This window comes from Lichenostomus cassidix, chromosome 4 (genome assembly GCF_008360975.1).
Source record: "Lichenostomus cassidix isolate B80296 chromosome 4, HeHo_3.0, whole genome shotgun sequence".
Lineage (NCBI taxonomy): Eukaryota > Metazoa > Chordata > Aves > Passeriformes > Meliphagidae > Lichenostomus > Lichenostomus cassidix.
In genome coordinates, this window is record NC_139484.1 from 21,927,942 (window position 1) to 21,950,109 (window position 22,168).

At 38.2% G+C, this 22,168-nt stretch overlaps 1 protein-coding gene across 9 annotated transcripts in view; it reads left to right on the plus strand.

The window, feature by feature from the left end:
* DCLK2 (doublecortin like kinase 2) overlaps positions 1-18,814 on the plus strand; it is a 77,111-nt gene extending 58,297 nt beyond the window's left edge. For 4 of the 9 annotated variants that reach the window (XM_085058226.1, XM_085058227.1, XM_085058228.1 and 1 more), the window contains 9 exons: positions 1,717-1,774; positions 4,934-5,053; positions 6,806-6,952; positions 9,170-9,303; positions 10,152-10,229; positions 11,432-11,528; positions 12,971-13,051; positions 13,784-13,900; positions 17,446-18,814. In XM_085058226.1, the coding sequence (XP_084914352.1) occupies positions 1,717-1,774; positions 4,934-5,053; positions 6,806-6,952; positions 9,170-9,303; positions 10,152-10,229; positions 11,432-11,528; positions 12,971-13,051; positions 13,784-13,900; positions 17,446-17,658 (1,045 nt within the window). In that variant the 3' untranslated portion in view covers positions 17,659-18,814. The other 5 variants (XM_085058233.1, XM_085058234.1, XM_085058231.1 and 2 more) reach the window with 4 other exon arrangements.
* Positions 18,815-22,168: the final 3,354 nt, after the last annotated feature.

Sequence of the window (22,168 nt, forward strand, 5' to 3'; positions counted from 1 at the left end):
ATACAACAAGAGTCGCTAATAATAATGATGAAAGAGGAAATGCCACCCATAAATGCTTCTCTTTTAATTCCTATTAATGATACTTAATTTCTAACAGTCTTGTGCTAAGAAGCCTTAGCTGTGGAGCCAGGATCCTATTACACAGCTCCCAGCTGTGCATGTTCTACAAAAACAATAAGGTGGTGTCTTTTGTGCCTTTATGTCTCTGTGTAGAGAGATGAGTCAACAGATGGGCACTGGCAGCTCGACAGAAGAATCCCAGAAACCTGTCAGACAGTGCTGGTGTGTGTTGTGCAGGGATATTAGCACACAGACTGTGGGGATTATATTCACCTTTTTTCCTTCAGTGCTGTGGTAGAGGACATTTGCAAGAGGGATTTGAGTTGTTGCATGAATTGGCTTTGTGGAAATGAACTCCTCTTCCTCACAGCCTGAGTGCTGCAGGTTTGCTGAGTGAATGTTGCTGATCAGTTGTTTGCAGGTTCCTGATGTGATTTGTGCTGTGAGGTACAAATTGTGGTTTTGATTTACACTCTGTGTTTGTAGCAGATCTCCCATCAGGTCTGCACCACGAGGGGATGGCATTTCACAGACACCATTCAGATAAGGCTTCTATCTGAAGACCAGATCAGGTTGTAACTATGACAACCCCACAGATACAGCTGTGCTGCCAGGGCAGAGATTCTCTCCTGCACTTTCTCAGTAATGCATAAACGGAATGTTAGATGTTAATTCAGTTCCTTTTTCTGCAAGGTGCTGATTTTGACCAGTTGTACCTAATGCCAAAAGCACAGTGAAAATTATCCTGGGAGTTTAAAAACATGCCTGACTTTTGCTTTTGTATCTACCTCCTTTTTTCCAGTGGTGTTCTGGTGCACACTGGAGTCTGCAGGCACTGACGGAGTACAAAATAGCAGCAAAATATGGCATTTTCATGTGATTTTTTAGTTCATCAATTATATAAATCATGTTTTCTTCTTTGTTAAAAAAAATTCAATTGTGTCGCTTTTTTTCTCTCATTTTTCTCTCATTTTCTCTCATCATGGAGGAATGGAGATTTTTATTGCTTAAAGTGATGAAAGACAAACAAGAGCTCCTTTCTATGAGTGTATTTGCTGAAAACAGTAATCCTTTTTTACTTTGTATATGACCCACCCTCTTAAATGTCATGAAACTTTAGATGGCTGCTGTAGAATTCCACAAAATACTTTAAAAAAAAAAGAAAAAAGGATGTTATACAAAAGCTCAAAATCAGTGCCTAATAAATTCTACAGGATTGTAGACTGTCTGTAATGAACTATGGGATTTTAGCTCTATTGAATCCTATTGATTTTTTTACTAGGTTGTCAATCTCCACACATACATGTGTGTGATTTTATCTTCAAAGCCCACCAGTTGAACAAAGCTAAGTGCAAGGCTGAAGGCAAATTTTGCATGATGCTTTAAAGAAGTGACAGAGTTGTGCCAGGTCACAAAGAAGAAATTGCAGCTGGATCCTGGGATTTATGCACCAAGGGAGCTGGGTTGTGGTAGTCAGGGAAACAGCAGGCACAAGTGCTGCTGAGATAAAAAAAAAAAAACCCAAATCTGCTCTGTGAATTTTCTGTCAGCAACCTCCATGGGCCAGAGCACTGTCTTATGCTGGTGTATTTACAGAAAATGCCACAATTTGTTGATCAGGCTCTAATCGATGGCTCTTGTGTTTTTCTTGCTTAGATCCACAGGAAAGGAGTTTGCCCTGAAGATCATAGACAAGGCCAAGTGCTGTGGGAAGGTAGTGTACAACAATTTGCATTGTACAGAGGCAGCACAGGCAGCTGCTCGTTAGTCATAAATGGTGGGTGTGTTTGGGTTTTCTGACTATTTTCAGAGCATCTGCTTAACAAGATGATAATGCATCCAAGAAGCAAATAATAAAAGCAGTGAGTGTTAGTCTACTAAATAACCAAGGAAAATCCAAACTCGTTGTTGCCTATTTTATTGGACTGACAAAAAATGCTAATATGCACCCAAAATATATTGGATGATTTTGATGTGTAAAATATGGGAGAGGACATTTGCAGCTATATGCTTATTTATGTAATTCCCCTCCTGCTCTGTCTCTTGTTTTTCTCTTTTGTGGCTGAACATGCTCCTTTTATAAGGAGAAGGTGGATTTGAAAAGAAAATTTCCCAACCATTTCTTTCTGTTTATGTAGTTTAATCTTCCTGTATTAACAAAGATCTCTTGTGTTCTGAAAACTTTCTTTTAATTCAAACTTTAAGCAGAAAAGTCCAAAACTGTCTCTTCAGGAGAACAGCATCTCATATCATCAAAGCAAATATCTGAGTGTCAGGCCTCTTCTTTTGCTTTGTCCTGAGTATAGGTATTTTTAAAAAGGGAGAAAAACTGCCTGCCCTCTTTGTGTGGTAAGGAGCTGTGTGATGCTGTGATGACTTCTTATTTATAGAGGTCCTCAAACAGAAACATTCTATCTATGCAGATTTTAAATTATATTTTAGATGCTAGGAGATGAGGGTTTCATTTTCTGTCATATTCTCCAGGTTTATTTAGAAAATTTGGAAAGGAATCATAAAAATGTACAGCCGCAAGAAAAAGTGCTAGGATTGCCTTTCTGAGATTAAAATGTTGCAATTTTTTCAGCTGAGGAAAGGGTGACCCAGTGTGTTCCACAGCACACAAAATTTTGGATGACGTGTACAGCTTGCAACTTCAGACGGTTTTTATTACTTGTCTGAGTCAGCTGCCTAGGTATCATAAATTGGAATGGTCTAGAGACAGATAATCTATTTTACACAGAAGAGTTTAGAGGAATTTTCTATTTATCATTCTCCTTGCTTTAAAACATAGATTAAAAAAACAGCAACCCCATGGATGCATAGTTGCCTGTTTGGAAAGGATCTGTGTCTGCATAGCTACAGACTGCTTGGAAGAAGTTTATACCTCTTAGGGCAGTGGCAGAACCATCCTGGAGGAATTCCAATGAAGGAAATAATTAAATTTTGCTACAGCTTATTCCTTCCTCACTCATTTCCACAGCCCTGCCTTAAAAACAGCCATCCAGCCCAAATGTGGGTGATTTGAATTTTGCTCACTGCTCCTTAGTGGTTCATCTCAGATGTCCAAAAATTTGAATCCAATTGAATAATGTGTTTTCCACAAGTGGCCTAAATGTTAATGACACAATAATGTCTCTGTAAATAAATCATATTTATGTAGACTGAAACATGTATTGCACTGTCCAGATGAACATCATAATGAGTTTTGGAATTATCATTTTTTTCCATGGCAAAATACAGCAAGACAGTGGGGTGGTTGAAAATAACTAACTAACTACTTATTAGTCAGCATTTTTTGAGGAAAGATTCTTAAACAGTAGCCCAACAACATTTTGGAGCATTTTCAAGCAATATTGTTTATTTTAAATAATAGTGATGCCTGAGCTTTATTTAAAGCAATTAACAATTTAGTCAAGAAAGCACAGATAAAGCCATTGTGTCTTGGTTGTAATTAATGGATGTAAAAAATTTGTTACCTGTTCTTTAGGCTGAAAAAGCTATAATAAGATTCTAGTTTTCACTTGGACTCTTAATGCCAGTTTTGAATTTCCAGGCTTCCGTCCCTGAGGCTTAGTATGCTGTGGCTGTTCATGTCTGTGTGGTGATGGAATTCAGCATTGTGTTTAACCAAATTGCTTCCTGTTTGTCTGTTTTGTTTTTTCTCCAGAGCACTTTGCTTGGAGCAGGCATATGTTTGTTCAGAGTGACAATTGCTGCTCTTTCAAAGTGAATTTCAAAGGTGTGACAGTTTAACCCTTTTGTGCCGCACTGCTCTCTCACCAAATGAGATGCATGTGGTTTCTGAGTTTTGTAGCCGCAGTGAGCTTTGACAAAAGCACAATGCATCCATAAATACCCCTGGAAAAAGAAGGTGAAGTAGTGTAAGATCTCCAGGCACTGCCTATGCACAGTGGATCACATCTCCTCCTAATGCTCTGCTCACAAATGCATGAAGTGCATGCTCCTTATCAGTGCATTCAACATGGATGAGCTCCCAGCCCAGTGAAATGATTTCTTACCTGCCAGGGTGGAAGGCTGCTTGTGTTTGAAGCAAGCATTGCTGCTGATTTTGCAGAGAACCTAAATACAATATCCATATTCCAGTATTTATAAAGGAAAACTAAAATAATTTGTCATGTGGAAGGGGAATTTTTTTTGCTCTCTAGTGTTAAAATGTTCTAGAAAAGAAGACATTTGAAACTAATTTGTTCTCAAAAGCCATTACTTCCTCAGAAGTACAGGGAAGGGCAAATTAAACTCAGTCTGTGTGCTGTTAAGCTGTTGGAGTCACAACAGTTTAACTGAGCTATTACACATTTTTCAGATTGTAAATCTGAACAGACATATAAAATGAACCAAAATCCGTAACCAAAGCACTCAGAGTATTTTTTTTCTTGAATCTATTCCACAACTTTTTTAAAAAATGAAGTCCTTGGATATAAATCCTAGGTAATCTGTCCTTGAGTAACCTACACTAAATGAGAGGTGAAGGCTGGAGAGGATGAAGAACATGTTAACTATTGATGAGGGGTGACAGGTTCCAGTGATCCAGCTTGGGGGCAAAAAGGTTCTGAACTTAATTTCACCTCATAATACCCACGTAAGAGTATAACCTGCACTTCCTGAATTGCTGTCGTGTTCTGGGGTCTATTTCAGAGATGCCCCATTTGTTACGTGTGTGAAATACAATATTTTAAATTGAATGTGGTCAACGATAAAATACGAGTTAAGATCCAGCAACTGAAAATAACCTCCTGCTATATAAATTAATCAGCACCTTTTGGGTGCTCACTGATCAAGTGATCAGCTGATCAAAGGAAAAGTGATTTGGCAAGTTCCTGTTTCAGATAAACTTCCATCCTCCTCTGAACAGGAGCACCTGATTGAAAATGAAGTGTCCATCCTGCGCCGAGTGAAGCACCCGAACATCATCATGCTCATCGAGGAGATGGACACTCCCACAGAGCTCTACCTGGTGATGGAGCTGGTCAAGGTGAGGTCAGGGGGCTTTATTGATCTTCTCTGGATTCTCTGTTATTGGTGTGAAATCTGAGCAGTATCTAGGAATGCTAAGGTCTTGGGAGACATAGTCATGTAAGATTTCAGTGGCAACCTGCGTTTTTAAATCATACAAATACGCCTGTCAATCAATTATATTAATGGGAATTCTCTCTCTGCAGTTGTAATTTGACTATTGACATAGACTTGAGGTAATTTTGTAATGTGTACAGTCTAGAGAGAAGTGGAAAGTGGTTTTTATGTCATCCTTACAATATGCAGGGGTGATAGTGATATGCATTTACTTGCAGAACACCTGCATTTATTTCACTAATAAATTCTTATTACCAATATTATTCTTTTATAATTTGATTTAAAGAAATGAGCTCTCTGTAATTAATTTATTTTAATAGATAAGGCAAATAGTTTAAACTCAAGTGATTTTCATCCTGGAAAACCAAAACTCAAAAGTTCTCACCTGTTTTGCTTATATCAAACAGCTTACCAGAGAACAAATGCTGCTTTCATGCATGTACAGAGAAAACACAAATATTCATTTTGCTGTCACCTTGTGAGCCAAATACATGAGTTGCATCTATTTCTAGTCATGCATTCTCTTGTCTGAGTTCTGTACATACACAGCAACACTGCACATCAGCTTGACTGGCATGTCAGGTACAAATAATACATAGCAGAAGCAGCAGCAGCACTTTTTATTTCTGACTGAAGCCCTGTTAGATTCAGGAGTCCCCTCTAGAGTGGTTGCCAGACTGGGAAACCTCTAAAGCAAGCATGTAGTTGTTGAAATCGTAATTTCTGTAGCCTACTCATCTTTGCTCCTTTCTAGAAGTTATTTTTATAAACTATGCGCTTTTTGGGGTTTCAAGGCAGTATTTATATATATATATATTTTTTAGTTCCCCACCATCTTGGCCTGCATTTCCTGAATTGCTGCTTCTCTTCGGTGTGTATTGAAATGCTTGGAATGCCACCCACAGCTCAGACAGATCACTCCTACAGATGTATCCAGGGAAACCATCATGGAGACACCCACATGCAATTTGTTGCAATGACTGAAAATGCCAGTAACTCACTCACACATTGTTGTGCATTCCCAGAGGAACAGGGCATCCATGAACAGAGCCTGACACATTCAGAAATCACCTGGAGCTTCTGCACTTTGATGTATCTCAATCAGTGGATTCATTTATGTTGGAATGTGCTCATCTTGTTTGTTCTCTTCAGCTGTATTTATTTGGCATTTCTGCAATATGTGCAGAAATTTGATTTTGAATGGCTGGACGTTTGTTAGTTAGGGTTTTTTTTATTATTAGGCTAATTTATTTTAGGCTTTACTCAAAGTGGGGGCTGTTTTTCAGTATGTTAAAGGTATTATGCTGATAACATGAAGAAAAGGGAAGCTGTATGCCTGTACCTGTAGGTAATATAAATGAGTGATCAAAGGTAGGAAGATCAATAGAAAAAAAAAAAATCTGTGATTTGTCCAAGCTCAGTCACCAGAAGCCTGCAGTACAGCTAAGAATTTAATGAAGATGACCCAAGTCCCAGTCTAGTATCTTGGTGACAAGGTCATCTTTCTGCAAAACAATTTTTTTTTGTTTGTTTAACAGGAATTTGAGCATGTCTTTTGTAAAGGAAGATTTTATATGCTTTTTTTCGGGTTTTTTAATGCAACACCATCTTAATTATTTTTGACACAGTGATCTTTTTCCTTTCCATTATGTAGGGAGGAGACCTATTTGATGCCATCACTTCATCTACAAAATACACAGAGAGAGATGGGAGTGCCATGGTCTACAATCTAGCCAGTGCTCTCAAATACCTTCATGGCCTCAACATTGTGCACAGAGACATCAAGCCAGAAAATCTTCTGGTATGTCCCATTTATTTCCCAGTATTTTCTCTTACTTTGTTCTCATTAATGCAAATGCTTGTGTATAAATGTCAAGGAGCACAGCAGAGAACAGCAGGCATATTAATTTAGAATAAGTATGTATGAAGTAAATCTTTTGCCATGAGCTAGCAATCACCATAATGCAAGAGCTGTGCTCAAACCTGTCCTTACACCTATCTATATTTACATTTTGATTGGCTGCCATTTGGAAAAGCAAGAGTATTTTCTCAAAAAACAATGAATTTTAAAGCTATGTCAATGAATTATTTATCAGTTTGGGAGAAAGGTGGGCTGAGGGGCATTTCTTCCATTTCTTTGAATAATCCTATGGTAACCAACTGAAGCCAGTGTTTTTTTTCTTTCACTGTCATCTTAAGATCATCTTTCTGATGGTTTACCAGTTTTCCAGCTGGGAATTAACCCTCTACATAGGTTTATTCTTTTCCTAGGCAAATGACTACTTCTGTTTTCAGCAGAGACATAAAAGAGCTGTGCTGACAAGAATTATCATGAAGTCTGCTTTGGGAACTACTTATGCCACAGTCCACAGAGAGCATCTTTCCCATTCTGTCCACGGAATGGGATCAGCATCTGCTGTCCTGCTTATACCCAGAGGTTGCACTTGTGCATTATATATTGGATATTAAGTGTCATGCACTGCACAAATGGGGCCATAATCTCCCCTGCTTGAAGCATTTCTTAAAGTCTTTGGTGGTGTTTGTCAGTCCTGTTTAATGAGGTTGCATCCAGACTAGGAGTCACGGCTTATCCCAGACTGGATTTTGAACTATTACAAGGACAGGACTGCAAGCTGAAAATATTTCCTAATTAATAGTCAATTGTTTCCCAAGTAATTCCACTGACAGTGTTTAGCAATTTAAATAAACCCTCAAATAAATTAGATTGTTCAGCAAAAAGGAAGGAGGGGAGGCTTCTCCTGGAAAATGTAGTCACAGCAACATGGCACTTGAGAGAGAAAATGAAGGTGGAAATCTCATGTATTATAAGGGCATCTCCAAAGACAGACAGTCCAAAGAAATTTTAAGCTCTCATTAATGATTGAATCAGTTATAAATAGGCACAAATGCCCTTTCTGCCTAGAAAGCCTAAAGAGATTACTCAACAGATGCAAATCTTACTCACTGTGATTGACAGTGGCAGAATGTTGAGATAACATCCTGGTATTGAATGCAAATGCAAATAATTCCCATCAATTGCTACCTGTAATTACAAGTAGTTAGGTTTTTTGCACAGGGTCATCCAGCCTGTCTGGATGGGAATTACATTCCCTTGCTAGTCATGCATTTAAAAAATGCAGACTCTAAGAGTAATAGCTGATATGAAGGTGTTTTATAAAGGAGAACAAGTGTTTCCATTACTGATAGGAATTACACAGGGGAATGAACAAAGGTATTGCAGTGTTCATTTTTTTTGGGAAGGCAAATAAATTCAGCTGTTCTGGAGATTATGGGGTCCTCCATTCTAAAAATTAGATGCCTTTGAAATCATATTAATATAAACATTTTACTTTAAGAAAAAAACTGAGATGAATTTATTAAGGGGATGTTTCCATTGTGTTGGTCTGGTTTGATTTACTCCAGCTATCACTGTTGTATAGCACTTTTCTTTCTGTTGAAATTCAGCTTCTTTCATCAATACAATGACTCAGAGCTAGACTCAGTGCTAGATTATTTGTGGGTAAGGTGCAGTTGGGTCTGCACAGAAACCTAAGCTAAACTTGCCCAGACCAAGCACAGGGAAGATATTTGCTCATGAAATAAATACCGAGCATGCTGACTAGATTTATGCTAAGTTAACAAGATGTTAAACAAACCTGATTGTAGCTGCCGGTCCCATTTTAAACTCTAGGTCCCAGTCAAATGAAAGTAGATTATTATATTTTACTGAATATATTTAAAACTTCCCAACATTCTAGGATTGGGTTTTCTTTTCCCCCTTTCATTGCTGGAGGCTGTGTCATGGTCTGACCTACATAACTGGCAGACCATAGCTCCACTGAACACTTGCTCCAGCTGCAATCAATGGGAATATAATTTTTCTCTTCTTTCCCTACAGAGCTGTGAAAATTACTTCTTTTTCCCCATCTTCTTGGTGTGGTGATGAGGATAGCCCAAAGAAATTAGAGCATATGAAAATGCAGATGTTCTCATTCTGTGTTAATTCCTCTGATTCTAGGTGTGTGAATATTCAGATGGAACCAAGTCTTTGAAGCTTGGAGACTTTGGACTGGCGACTGTGGTTGAAGGCCCTTTGTACACTGTCTGTGGGACACCCACCTATGTGGCTCCAGAAATCATTGCAGAGACAGGGTGAGCATGACAACACGCCCTATTGGATAACAACTGAACAACCCCATCATTCTGTATTTAACAGGCCATTGCAGAAATACAGAAAAAATTTGTAAAATGGTAGAATTTCACAAGTCCTCTCTCCTTTTAGACCTTTTAGAGCTGCATTCTGTGCTCTAGCTGACTCTTGCCATAGCTGTGACCACTCTGAACTTGGCCATCCTGAAGGAGGAGGGTTTGTGGTGTGGTTTCCCTCCCTGCTCAGTGCATTTGTCGCATTGAGAAACATTTCACAGCTGCAGTGAGCTCCAGTGTCAAAGGGCACCTCGTCTGCGTGTTTGAGATTTTGACAAACTGAACCTACTGAATAGGGGAAAAGACCTCTTTTTGACCTCCAGTGTTTTAATTTCTGTGCTTTAAAAGAAAAGTGCAGTTCTTTCTCCCTGTGTTGCTGAGAGGCTGGAGAATTGGTGTGTCTTGTTGCTTAGCAACACATGATAACCTTAGCGATAGTTACTTCACTGGAGGGACTGAGAAGGCACATCCTTGTCTTTTGTTATTAGTGATTCTGGATTGGGAAGCCTTGATACTGACTTGGATTTGAGTATATTCAGAAGACCCTAGAGAGCCTTGAGGCTTATGGTAAAAGAGGGAAAAAAAAAAAGAAAAAAAATCAAAGAATCACATTTTCCTAAAGATCGTAAAGGTGTGAAGAAAAGGATGCTTAGGTACAAAATACATTATTACCTCATCAGTAGCAAGTAATTTAGCACAGATGCTTATGTAATCCTTTCAGTGTCATTTATTTTTGATTGGAATGACCTTTTTTTTGTTAATTCAGCACAAGTAACACAGCCTTGTTTTCTCAGATATGGCTTAAAGGTGGATATTTGGGCTGCAGGTGTGATCACGTACATCCTGTTATGTGGATTCCCACCTTTTCGCAGGTGAGTGTCCCCATGTCAAAGGGAAAACCAGCAAAAACAATCAAGTTCTTTCAGAGCAAGTCTGACCTTTCTCCCTGAAGAAGTCATCCTTGGGGGAGGAAAAAAGGGGGATTAGACTGACTCATTTTCCTCGCGTTTTTGCTCATTTCCGCAAGCGATTTTCACTTCTCCCTCATTTCAGGTTTTGGGATCAATTTTTTAAATTTCTTTTCCTGCGGGAGCAGCTGCCTTAGTGCTGCATGCAAGGATGCAGGGGGGTGAGGGCAGAGCTGCTTTTCCTTTTGTCTCCAGCAGTATCCCAAATCCACAGGCACGAGCTGCCCTCTGCCGTCTGTGTTGGGATGAGGCAGCTGAACGAAAATATTTTCCAAAGAACACAATATAAACAATTACCATTGATAGAAAAATATTGGTTCAAGTATTTGGGTTTTTCATGTTGTTTGTTCATGGTTAAAGCTGAAAATGTGTTTTGAAAGGCACATTGTACAAGCAAATGTATTTTTTATTAGAGTTCAGGACAGGGCACAGAGAATGTCCATACCATGCTACTAGAACCAGGTCATCTCTGAGGTTAACAAATATTTATTGCAAAACCAACTCAAGAACTAAATTGTTCTTTACAGAAATAGATTGAGTGGATGTTTACTGTGGCTATGGCCAACAAAGAAGCAGAAAAACAAAAATCCCATTCCCCTTGATCTCTGAGTATTCATGATCCCAGGTTTTGGATACAAAAGTGTTTATCCTTTCATTATCAGTAGCCCACCAGTACTCGCTAGATTAAATGTATCATGTATTTTTCGTATCTCCTCCTTGGATTTTGAAAATTCTTCTGTTTTGATAGTTTCAAAGACGAGGCTTATTTCACTACACTTCTTCCCCCTACCATATGTTTTCTGTAGCAGATCCTTTAGAACTAGGCTGGAAGCGACTGACTTTTCAATCCCCTTCCTGTTCCTGTGTGTTAACTGTGCAGTCTCTATTCCAGTGGAAAAGTTACCTCAATATATTGGCTTTTCTGTTGTCATCACTTCTGACAGAGTAACTGTGGCAAACAGCTCAGAAGAGCTCTCACTGTATAAACTTGCAAATTATGCATTTCTAGTCATTATTAACACAGTTTCTGTTCCATCCCCAAATCAAAATTCGCATGACAAATTGACTTCTAGCTCGTAATTTATTTTGTTACTGCTGTTTTACAGTGAAAACAATCTTCAGGAAGACCTCTTTGATCAGATACTTGTTGGGAAGCTGGAATTTCCCTCTCCCTACTGGGACAACATCACTGATTCAGCAAAGGTACTGATATTTTTTCCAACCTGAAGCAGCATTTCTGACAAAGCCCTGAAAAGGCTGTGCTTATTTGGGAAGGCAGCCTGGAAGGTTCAGAGCAGCCTCTCCCCCAGTGCCCCAGCTGCTGTGCCTTTTCAGCTGGTTTAGCTGAACAGGGCTTGATGAAAGCTCAGGTGTTTCAGTTCTAGCAAAATGCCAGCTGCATTCAGGGAACACCACATGATGCACAGTTTACTTCACGATGCACTTTACAGCAGGTTCAGCTGCAAAATAAATGTGTCTCTGAATTTTTCCCTCCTATCACTCTTTCAAAAAGAAAAATCATCACTCTGTGGACTGGATGCAGTTGGCATTTCTTCCTGTTTTACTTGAGACATTTATTAGAGCTTTTCAAGGGGTGCAGCCATTGCTAATTGCCATTGCTAGCAGTTCTTGTGTTGTCACTGCAGTTTTGTTTAAAATGATTGTGTCTGTAGGACAAATGTTCCAACTTTTAAGCCCCACTTCTCATGTTAATTCACTGAAGTGCTCTGAATAATATCTGAGTAATCACTAGCAAGTGAAGATTGTTTTTATCCAGCCAATGACAAGTTGAATTTTTTTTCTGCATTTTTCTGCATTTCCCAATGGATGTTTATCCATTTACCAACATTTCCCAAGCTCCAGTCACCTCACACACTTCCAGACATGCATTCTGAACAAACAAGGCCCTCAGTCTTGGTATTCAAGGTGATCTCTCACTTCAGACTTCCACAGACTAAATAACTTGGCTGGTTGGGAAACCTCTCAGGTGTGTTGTTATTATCTGCTTGAAGAAGAAAAGCTGAAAGCAATGGACAGTCCCCTTGAATACTCCTGATAAGAATATTAAGACTGATCATTTGGAGGCTATAAAAGGTTTTTTGAGGGGGGAACTTGGCTCAAGTACATGAAGTAGTTCATTTAAATGTCTTTTATTCTTCTGCAGCAACATAGAGGAGAACAGTTTTCAAATAATTTCATCAGTTTCTTGGCTTTCAGATGCAGATTCTTGTCTCTGTGTTTTTATGTCATGTTACTGTGTGTATGTGCCCTGCACCTGGACGATCTCATCTCTTCCAGGTGTGTTTTTGTTCTGGCCATCAGCATGAACATAAAGAGAACAAAGTGGAACATTAGAGCTGCTTTTTTTAACATTTATTTTTCATTTGGTTTCAAAAGACTCAATGAAACATGAGTACATGGGGAAGTTGATCTGAAAGATGCTGCCTGGCAGACTCTTCATCCTAAAAGGCGAATTTTTGTTCCACTAAAGTCACAATAGTATCACTGGTTCTGGTATCAGTTGGGTTGGTATTTTTCCACCCAGGTATCAAGAAGATTGCACTGAGAAGAACTTGGTGCAACAGTATTTTCATTTATAATATCCTTCCTGACTCTGCAAACCCTTTTTTTTTTTTTCTTTGCAGGAGTTAATCAGCCTGATGCTCCATGTGAATGCTGAGGCTCGGTACACAGCAGCACAGATCCTAAGCCATCCCTGGGTGTCAGTGAGTAAATCACATTTCACTTGTCTCTAATTTGACATTAAACCTGTAAATCTAACCATTAAAGTGTAGTGTTCAGAAGCAGCAGTACAATTAGCAGATATAACACCTAATTTAACACATGCTGACACCAGGTCCTTCATCTTCTCAGGCAGCAGCAAAGGGGAACAGCAAAGAGCCTTGCTTATTGATTTGAAATCAATTAATTATTAATAAGCACTAGGTTTACATGGGCATGGTCAATGCTTATTTTCACACATGTTCTAAAAGAGGGACTGAGTAGGATCTGTGGAGTTCCCAAGTGTGTCTGTGCAGAACAGCTCCTCTCAAACATATTTATGGTATTTTGTAACACTTCCACACTTGGGAGATGATGGGCCATTTAAAGTGATTTGAAAGAAATCCAAGTGACAGATATGCTTTTTATTTTTAACATTATTTCAAGCATGTTATTTTTAACTTGCTTGAATCAAACCTGCAGCTTGTAATTGTGGGACAAATCAATGCACTGGAAGTGTCACATGTCATTTTAGGAAATAGAAGTTCTTTCATAAAACAGTGAGTGATTTCTCTGTTCCATTCCTCTGGAATATCTCTCATGTAGCACAGTGTGTTCACTTTTGGACTGCCTATCTGAATATTTACTATGCATTAAAAAACAGAAAGTACTTTAGGATAACAGAAAACTTTTATGGGTTTTTTCCTTACTTGAATATTGTGTTTATTCTTATACAGGATGATGCTTCCCAGGAGAATAATATGCAAGCTGAAGTAACAGGTAAACTGAAGCAGCACTTTAATAACACCCTACCCAAGCAAAATAACACATCTGCTGGGGTTTCTGTCATCATGGTAAGAAAAATTAACACTTTTATACATTGATAATATACTTTGCATATTTTCCTAGCAGTGCTCTATGAGCATGTATGGTGCAAGAATAGCAAACCCAAAACTAGATTAGTCTCTAATCCAGTCTTTATTGATGTATAATGTGGATTGTCTCATCATTGCTTGAGAGCAACCAAGTCTATCACAGTGTGCTACCTAAGAGAGAAAAACAAGCTTGCAAACAGAAACGTGAACATTAAGTAGGTGTATGTTAAAATGAAGTTTATTAACAATTTGAAATCTTTCATTATAAAAACTGTGATTTTTTAAAATCATACTGCCCACCTAGCTAGTTGAGTAGGCTCATCCTCTGTGCCTGACCAAGCATTGCTTGATCTTGAGCCTAGTGTTGTTCAACACTCCACGTGCCAGGAAACCAGGCTCCATTCCAGAAACTTACTTTCTGATCTTACTGTGGCCTATCCTTGTCTGATACAAGGATGGACACTGCATACAAAGAGTATCTTCAGTTACTAAAAGAAAAATACAACCATCCATGGTAATGTAACAGGGACTTCTACCCTCACCTTCCCATGAGCATAAATTACTCTCAAAGCCCAGCCCACTTATGTTAACAAAGAATTGTTTTAATCACCTGAGAGCCAGTAAGTTTAAATAGAATGTTTCTGCATACATCTATGGTTTTGCAAATATATTTATTTGAATTAAATAGGCAAACACTTTAAATGTAGGAAAAGTGATAACAAAAGTAAGTCAGAAAATGGATTTCAGGTTCATGCTCTTGTCTACATTTCATTTGACAGTTTGACTTGACAGTTTGAGAGGGACTTCAGAGCTTCATTCTTTATACTGTTGAGACTATGGATAAGCCTGAAGCTGAAAACTGGTATAAAATGCACTATATGTAATAAGAGCAATTTTAATTCTAACTCTCAGCCCCTCTCCAACTTGCATGCCACTTAAGCCTGTCTCAGATCTGACACAGCGTAGCTTCTGGCTTCTTATTGGTGTGGGTTTTTTTCTGATTCTGTTAGCTACTGACACTCCTTCAGCCAGGAAAGTTCACCTCATTTTACCTTTTCCTGCTTTATTTCCTTCTAACAGGTATGGAAGGATGTAAATGCATAATTATTTATTGCTGAATGCAGCTCCCACTTAAAGCTGACAGGAAAAGTAAAACCTTGTTCAAAACACTGTGATCTAATAAGGGTTAAGCCCCCAATTTGTTATTCTTGCCCTGGTTTATCTTGAACATTGAAATTTAGTTACCTTTGTGTTCAGAAGTTCTTCACTTGTTCCAGCACTCATTGCTTACAAACATTCAGCTTCAGACAAGCACACCCTGTAATTCTCGTGTATTGCAGTGCATTGCTATCTCAGTCCACCTGCACATTTAATGGAGCCCCTTTAGCATCACCTCATTCCAACACTGTCACCTGGCCAATGCAGATAATACCATCCTGTGGCAGATAAGTAAAACTGCACATTCCCAGTTCAGTGTCCTTGCACAGGAGGCTCCTGCTGCCCCCAAAAGCATGTTGCTCTTAATTCATTACTGATTTTCTTTTTTGGTCGATTTAAAAATGTTCTGTAAATCTAAATTTGTTGCAATTGTGTTAGTTCTGCTTAAAGTAAGTCTAGTTTCTGTCCCTTGCTTCCTTCCTTTTTCCTCCTTTCCCAATGCCTGCATTGCTTTCCTCTGAGTAGGTCCAAGGCAATGGTACGTACTAACTGCAATGCTTTGTTCTGCTGCACACAAAATACATGGTCTCCATTTGTAACAAGAAAGGAGAAATAACTAAGCCAGTCTGAAGTGGAAAAAGATGTACAGCCACACCAAACCAGCAAAGGAATATATTTAAAACACTTAGGAAAAAACTGTTCTGTCTTGAGTGATGCATATCTGACATATGCTAAGCAAACACACCTCTAACAATTTTTTACTTCCTCAGGTCTTTTGTCCTGGCAGTAATTTTCTGCCTGTGTGTATCTTACTGTATCTAAAAACAGCTGGAAAAAGCTGAGAACCCTTTAAGACAGGAAAAAAGAACAAAACCACTGAACTAGATTGTTTCTATTTAAAATAAAAATCTCAATTGTCACTTCCTTTATGGTATCAAAGAGCTAGTCAGGAGATAATCAGTCCTAAATTAATAAAAAATATCCTTGCTCAGCAACAATAAAATTAAAAAAGAAAAACCTAAACTGCATTACATTGGAATGTAATGGAAGGTGTGACAACTACCAGAAACTGCTATGAGGACAGCACAGGAGAAAATCACTGTCAGCATGAAATGAAAGCATGTCCTTTCCCTTTTAAATAACTTTAACTACCACTGAAATAGCAGAAACCCCTGTATTTACAACTCTTTTTCCAGCAAGCAAAAAAAGGAAATGCAACTGTGTCTTGATAATGATAAAATTCCTTTAGACCACCCCGAATCTCAAAAGCCCAGACCAGTCCAGCTGTTCCTCTCCTTGCATGCTCCCTTTGCAGAGTTGTTTGTCAGTAGCAGAGAACTCAGTTGTGGTCTTTGGAATTTTCTCCTTGTACGTCTATGCACATAGGTTAGTGATGTAACTCGAGTTAAAAACACCAGAAAACAGAACAACAAAAAAGAGGCTAAGTACCTTATTTCTGCTGCCCTTGATGACTTGGATGCAATAAAACACATCTGAAAAAAAAATTACCCATGCTAAATTTAACTTGTGTCAGAAAATTATCTCACTATTAAATACTTTTGTGAATAGTGTATTGGTCAAACCCAACTAAAAATACACAGAAATTTTCACATTAGTAAAGCAAGTCCAATCAAAAAAATGAATTGCTAAGGAAAACACAGAGCATCTGACCTTTACAATTAGCACATATGACATGCTCCAGATAATCCACCTACTGCACTCAGGAATTCTCAGTTTTCATTCCAACCTATTACTTCCTTCTCCAGTAAACTCATTCTTAAGTATAGAATTCAGAAATTGTGCATTTTTGTCACCAAGAGAGGTCATTTGCCTATTCTCAACACTAAGCAGAAAAGCAGGCCTTTTTCTTGAAGACAGAAAAAATGTTTAGGTCTCCATCTGTCACCTTCACCAGTGGCTCCTCTTCTATAATTTGTTACAGGAAATTTATTACTGAGTTCTCAATAAGCATCAGCTGATTCCTTGTGCCTGCAAAAACACAGGTACATAAATGTTGCTAATAGTTGTTATTATGACAAGTTCCTTCTCTATCACAACCACTCAGGCCATCTTTTTTTTCCACATCAGACTTGCAAGATATAAAAATTTTAAATCTGCAACATCCTGGCAAGCCTACATCTGGAAGATAATTTTCCTTATATTTTCTGAAGTCAGCACCACAGAATGCTACTATCAATTATAGAAAAGATTTCTAATGTTATTTCTCCTTTTTTTTCCTGGCTCTAATGCATGCACCTCATGTCTTGTAGATTGTTTTAACCCTTAAGTTAAGACAGGGCTGTATTTAAGTGCTGTTTCATGTTTTGCCTTGGGTTTGTTTTTTTTGTTTGTCTGTTTGTTTGTAGAACACAGCTCTAGATAAAGAGAGTCAGATTTTCTGCAGCAAGCGCTGTCAGGACTCTGGTAGAGCTGGAATGGAGAAAATTTCTGCAATTGCTGCTGCAGCTGCTGATCCTCCTGTGGCTGGGTCTGAGCCCCTCTTCCCTGCTGCTCCTGAGCCACTCCGGTCCCCCACGCTGCCTCCTCCTGAGCTTGCTGGGGATCAGCCTGGTGCGTAGCACTGGGGAAAACCAATCCAACTGAAGCTCCCCACACTCTGGCCACAATTTTCTTCATTTCCCATGACTGTTTTCAGTTTGTGTGCACCTCTCGTGGTGAGGCCCAGCCAGGTCTGATCCTCTCTCTCACAGTGAGCAAACCACACCTGGAGAAGAGCAGTAGGGGAAAGACTCTGGTGATGTTAGGTGGTTTTTTAAGTTCTCTGTGTTAATAATTAACTCCATTTCAACACAGCCTTGAGCTCTAAATAGACTAACTTATGGTGTAGCTAACCATATTTTTATATGAGCAGTGAGATGGGGAACAGTTACCTGGCCTCACCTCCAGCAGCAGGCCCCATTCTGTTCTTCTGATGGGAATTCTCAGAAAAGGGGGAGAGGCAGACAAGGGAAGAAAACTTGTATTTGCCTTCTATTCCAATGCCTCTATTTTTAGCCAAGTTTCTACTAAACTTGAAGAGGCAAATTTTGACGAAGTATTTTTTAGTGGACTAACTGTAAAATATCATGAGACAAACATTTGGAGATAGAGGGAAGGATGGTTGTTTTCCATCAAGTTTGTTATCTGACTTGCAGGCAGGGTAGTGTTTAGATAATATGAATTTAAATAAAGTAACTTGGGATGTAAACATGAGCAGTGGACATTTATTTGTTGCAAAGACTGGAGTGAAGGAAGCCTTTTTGCTTTAGCCATTTTCTATCCTAACCACAAGTGTCCCATCCACACCTTTCTCCAGGGTCAGACTACCTGTTAGATAAAATAAAATTACTTTGGGCCTGTGAAAGGAAAGCCTGCTGCATGTTATCTAAGCTATGATGAGCTGAGCAGCTCCTAATTCTAGGACAAGCTGATAGAGGAGCTGCCATCAATAGCCATCAGAGGTTTGTCAGTGCTATTCCCCCTATTCACCTGGTGCAGGCACTGGAAACCAGGATTGGGAAGCAGCTCTCCTTAATCTGCAGTCACAAAATAGACGAGGTTTTATCTTTACCATAATGCTTAGTTGAATAGAGTATGTATTCAGCTTAATCCTTTTCTTTTGCTCGTTCTTATGAATTGGTCATAGTTCATTTTTTCTCTTAGCTATACTTTCTACTAGAATTGTAAAACAAAAAGACCTGCAATAAACTTTCTTCATTAAAAAAAACACAGAAAGTCATTCATTTCTTTAAGTGCTCAGTTTTTTGTCAGTGAAACTGTTGTCCTATTCCCTCTGAAGAGACTTAAAAATTAGATGCCTACCAAAACAATTTAATAGAATTAATTTGAGGGATTCTTCCCACAACCATTTAAAGTTCATTGATTCCTATGAAAGACATGATTAACGTGATTGGTTTACCTTTTGAAGAGGTATTTAAAGACCAGAAAGTGCCAACTGATAACTTAGGGCCATGGTGGCTGAAAGATGTGCAACATCTTCACAAAAAAAAATTGGTATTAAAGGTAGGAAAACATGACATGTCTTAAACTATGATAAAAAGGTTGGGCTACAACCAATCCTTGTTAATTAACTTTGTTGTGGGTTCCTCTGGAGTAAGTTCAATATACCTGGAGAGTATGGGAATAGTCTTTGTGTAAAATAATTTGTATTTTCATACAGTGCAAAAATATGAAGATATCACTCTAATCATACTCAGAAGGGAATACTGGTGAGAGTCTACAGCTGGCTGCCGGTGTGGTTGGTGATTTTTGCAACAAGTCTCAGACTAAGCCAAAACAAGGACACAGGATTTCAAATGGAGTGGGCTAACCAGCCACCACAGCAAAGACAGGGAGCCTCCAAAAGAGCTGAACTGAGAGATCAGCAGAGAGGGAGCATCAAGAAAATGATGAGTGCTGGGTTAAGTTCTTTTTATCCTAAGAGGATGGATTTAGCTTTGATGAAAAAAAAAACCTGCCATGGGTTGGCAGGGATTTCCAACACATTGTCTTGCACAAGTAATTATGTATCTATAACATAAAGGATGATAATTTACCTGGTCAACAGCTGCCAGTTCTAACTACTACCTTGTCTCATGGAAGAAGAAAGTAAAGACAAATACCCTGAAGTCATGCCCCTGAGTTCATGACTGATCAACATCTAAACATACTTAGACAAGACAGAGCAGATGTAGGTGCCAAAATGCCTATTTAAGAATAGTGCTGACAGCTGGAAAAGATCATTTGGCCAACAATCAGGTAACTGGGAAAGTCCTCAACTCTTGGTGTGACCTTAGCAAAATTATAGCCTTAAAATAGACAAAAGTTCGGTCTGTGCACAGGTGCAGGAGGTATATTGGTTACCACTAAACAACTTAATAAAGGCTCATAAGTATCACATTTGGTTTCTTACCTGCTGCACTTTCATTTAGTCTTTCTCTCATTGTAGAACCACTAGTTGCTGCTGGAAGAAGGCAAAAATAGTTCTGGTTCACAATTTCTTTCCTGTTATAAAGGCAAAGAAACTATTATAGAAATTGTAAACAACTTACATATTTGTCAGAGAAGGCTGTTACAAACACTCAGTGACAGCACTACTGCTACCATGCGTACATTTAAAAAAATTAATTATTAAAAAAGTCTTTTTAAATATCCTAGGTCTTTTTAGGTCCTTTGAAGGTGGGTACTTGTTCTCAAAAGCCCAATGCAGCCATTCCTGTAGTTCTAGATTTACAGTCCCATGACTGAATCCTCTCCTACTGTAAATCAGCACAACACTACATTCACTGGAATTCCCTTCAATATTTACCCTTATAGACAATTACCCCCATTCTGGAACATCAAAAGTTTATTAAAATAATTGTCAAAATATGTTAATGAAGATGATGTTTTATGATGATGTTACTTTTATTAAGTATTGGCTCATTCTTAGCAGTGAATTTACACAAATCAGTAAATCTCATTTAATCCTGTTTTTCACATCTTCCTTGCAGTAGTCAATGGCCTGCTTATAGTTGATAGTGTAAATTTACTGATTCCTTCTTCACTTTTATATAAAAATATGTATCAATCAAACATATTTGGTTTTAACAGTGTTTAAATGGAAAATTGTAATTTGCATTTACTCATTCTTTCTTTCAAGCTACATCCAAAGAGCAGTTGGAAAGCAGCAGAAATGCACAAAACTAGCAACTTACCCAAAAGGCACGTTAAGTAAAACTGATCTTTTTAAGATGAAAAAAAGACAAGCAAATCAAACCCTCCTATTGCAGTCAGCTTCAATGTCTAATGCACAGAAATATGTATTTAGTTGAGCTTTTCTGTTAGGGGAATCCTCTCTAGTAGGCTTTTTATTTTCTTTTTAAACTAAATTAGCATTATGAAAAAAAATACCAGGGAGGGAACTGATAGAAGCAAGCAGCCATGCAACTATCCACAAGAAAGCTGTTGCTTTTGTTCTTGATTTTTTTTTCAAAGAGAATTTGAATTTTAAGTGCCTTTGTTTCCTTTGGAAAGTGGAAGCCAAGAGTGTGAATTGTGCAAGGAGCAGGTTTCGGAGAAGTAACAACAATTGTTCCCTTCTCACCAAAATAACAGGAGAGAATTACCAATTAACAGGAAATAGTCAAGTCTAGAGTGCATAAATGCTGAATGAATGTTGCTTAAATCACATTACTTGTGTTGTTTCAAATGGTCAGATTTTGGGTTTTGCAGCTACAGAGGCTTGAAAAAGCATCCTTTGCACACAGGCAGGATAAGCAAAGCAAAAAGCAAAATGGGAGAGCACTCTACAAAGTCATCTCTCTGATTTTGGGTATTGCTGTTGCTGAATGCACCAAAGTCTCACCACACAACCAGACTGAGCTGTGCCTACAACATTTTGCAGCAGGAAGAAAAATGCTAGGAAACCTGAAGAAAAAAAAAAAAATCACATCTCAAACTTTGTCTGTTTAGCTAACAGCAGGTACCACATTTTGGGAACCTCTTTTTGTCTATTCCCACACAATGCAGCACCATTTCCAAAGCACATATCACAGTGTCTTTAGTTTCAAGACTATGCTCTCCAGTATTATTTCAATTATTATTCAATTATTTCAATTATATATTCAATTATTTCAAACAAATGTACTTGTATTTCCTACAATTTATAAAGTTATGAAATATTTTCCATTTCTTTTATAACAATATGCTTCTTGATAATAAGTCTCAACTAAAAGTAAACTATTTACAGGTACAAGTTGGAATTTATTCTTTTAAATTTTGTATGTTTTAATCCTTTTTTACCTCATGACACTGACTGTATTTGAATTGAAGAGCTTTAGGTTAAACACAGTTGAATTTCAGCACATCTAAGCAAAATCTGAAACCATTTCCTCCTTTTTTTTTTTTTTTTTATGTTGTCCAGAGCTTTTAAAGAGCAGCTTTAAATTACAGTACATCATTAACTGTACTAGTTTACTGAAGATCTTAGGTTGTTTCTGCATAAAAGTAAACTATGTTGGATTTCACGTGATGTTTTATCATGTGGTAAATCCATGCAAGTGACTCATTTCAAGTGTCACACAAACATCCTAACCCTAGCACTTTCAG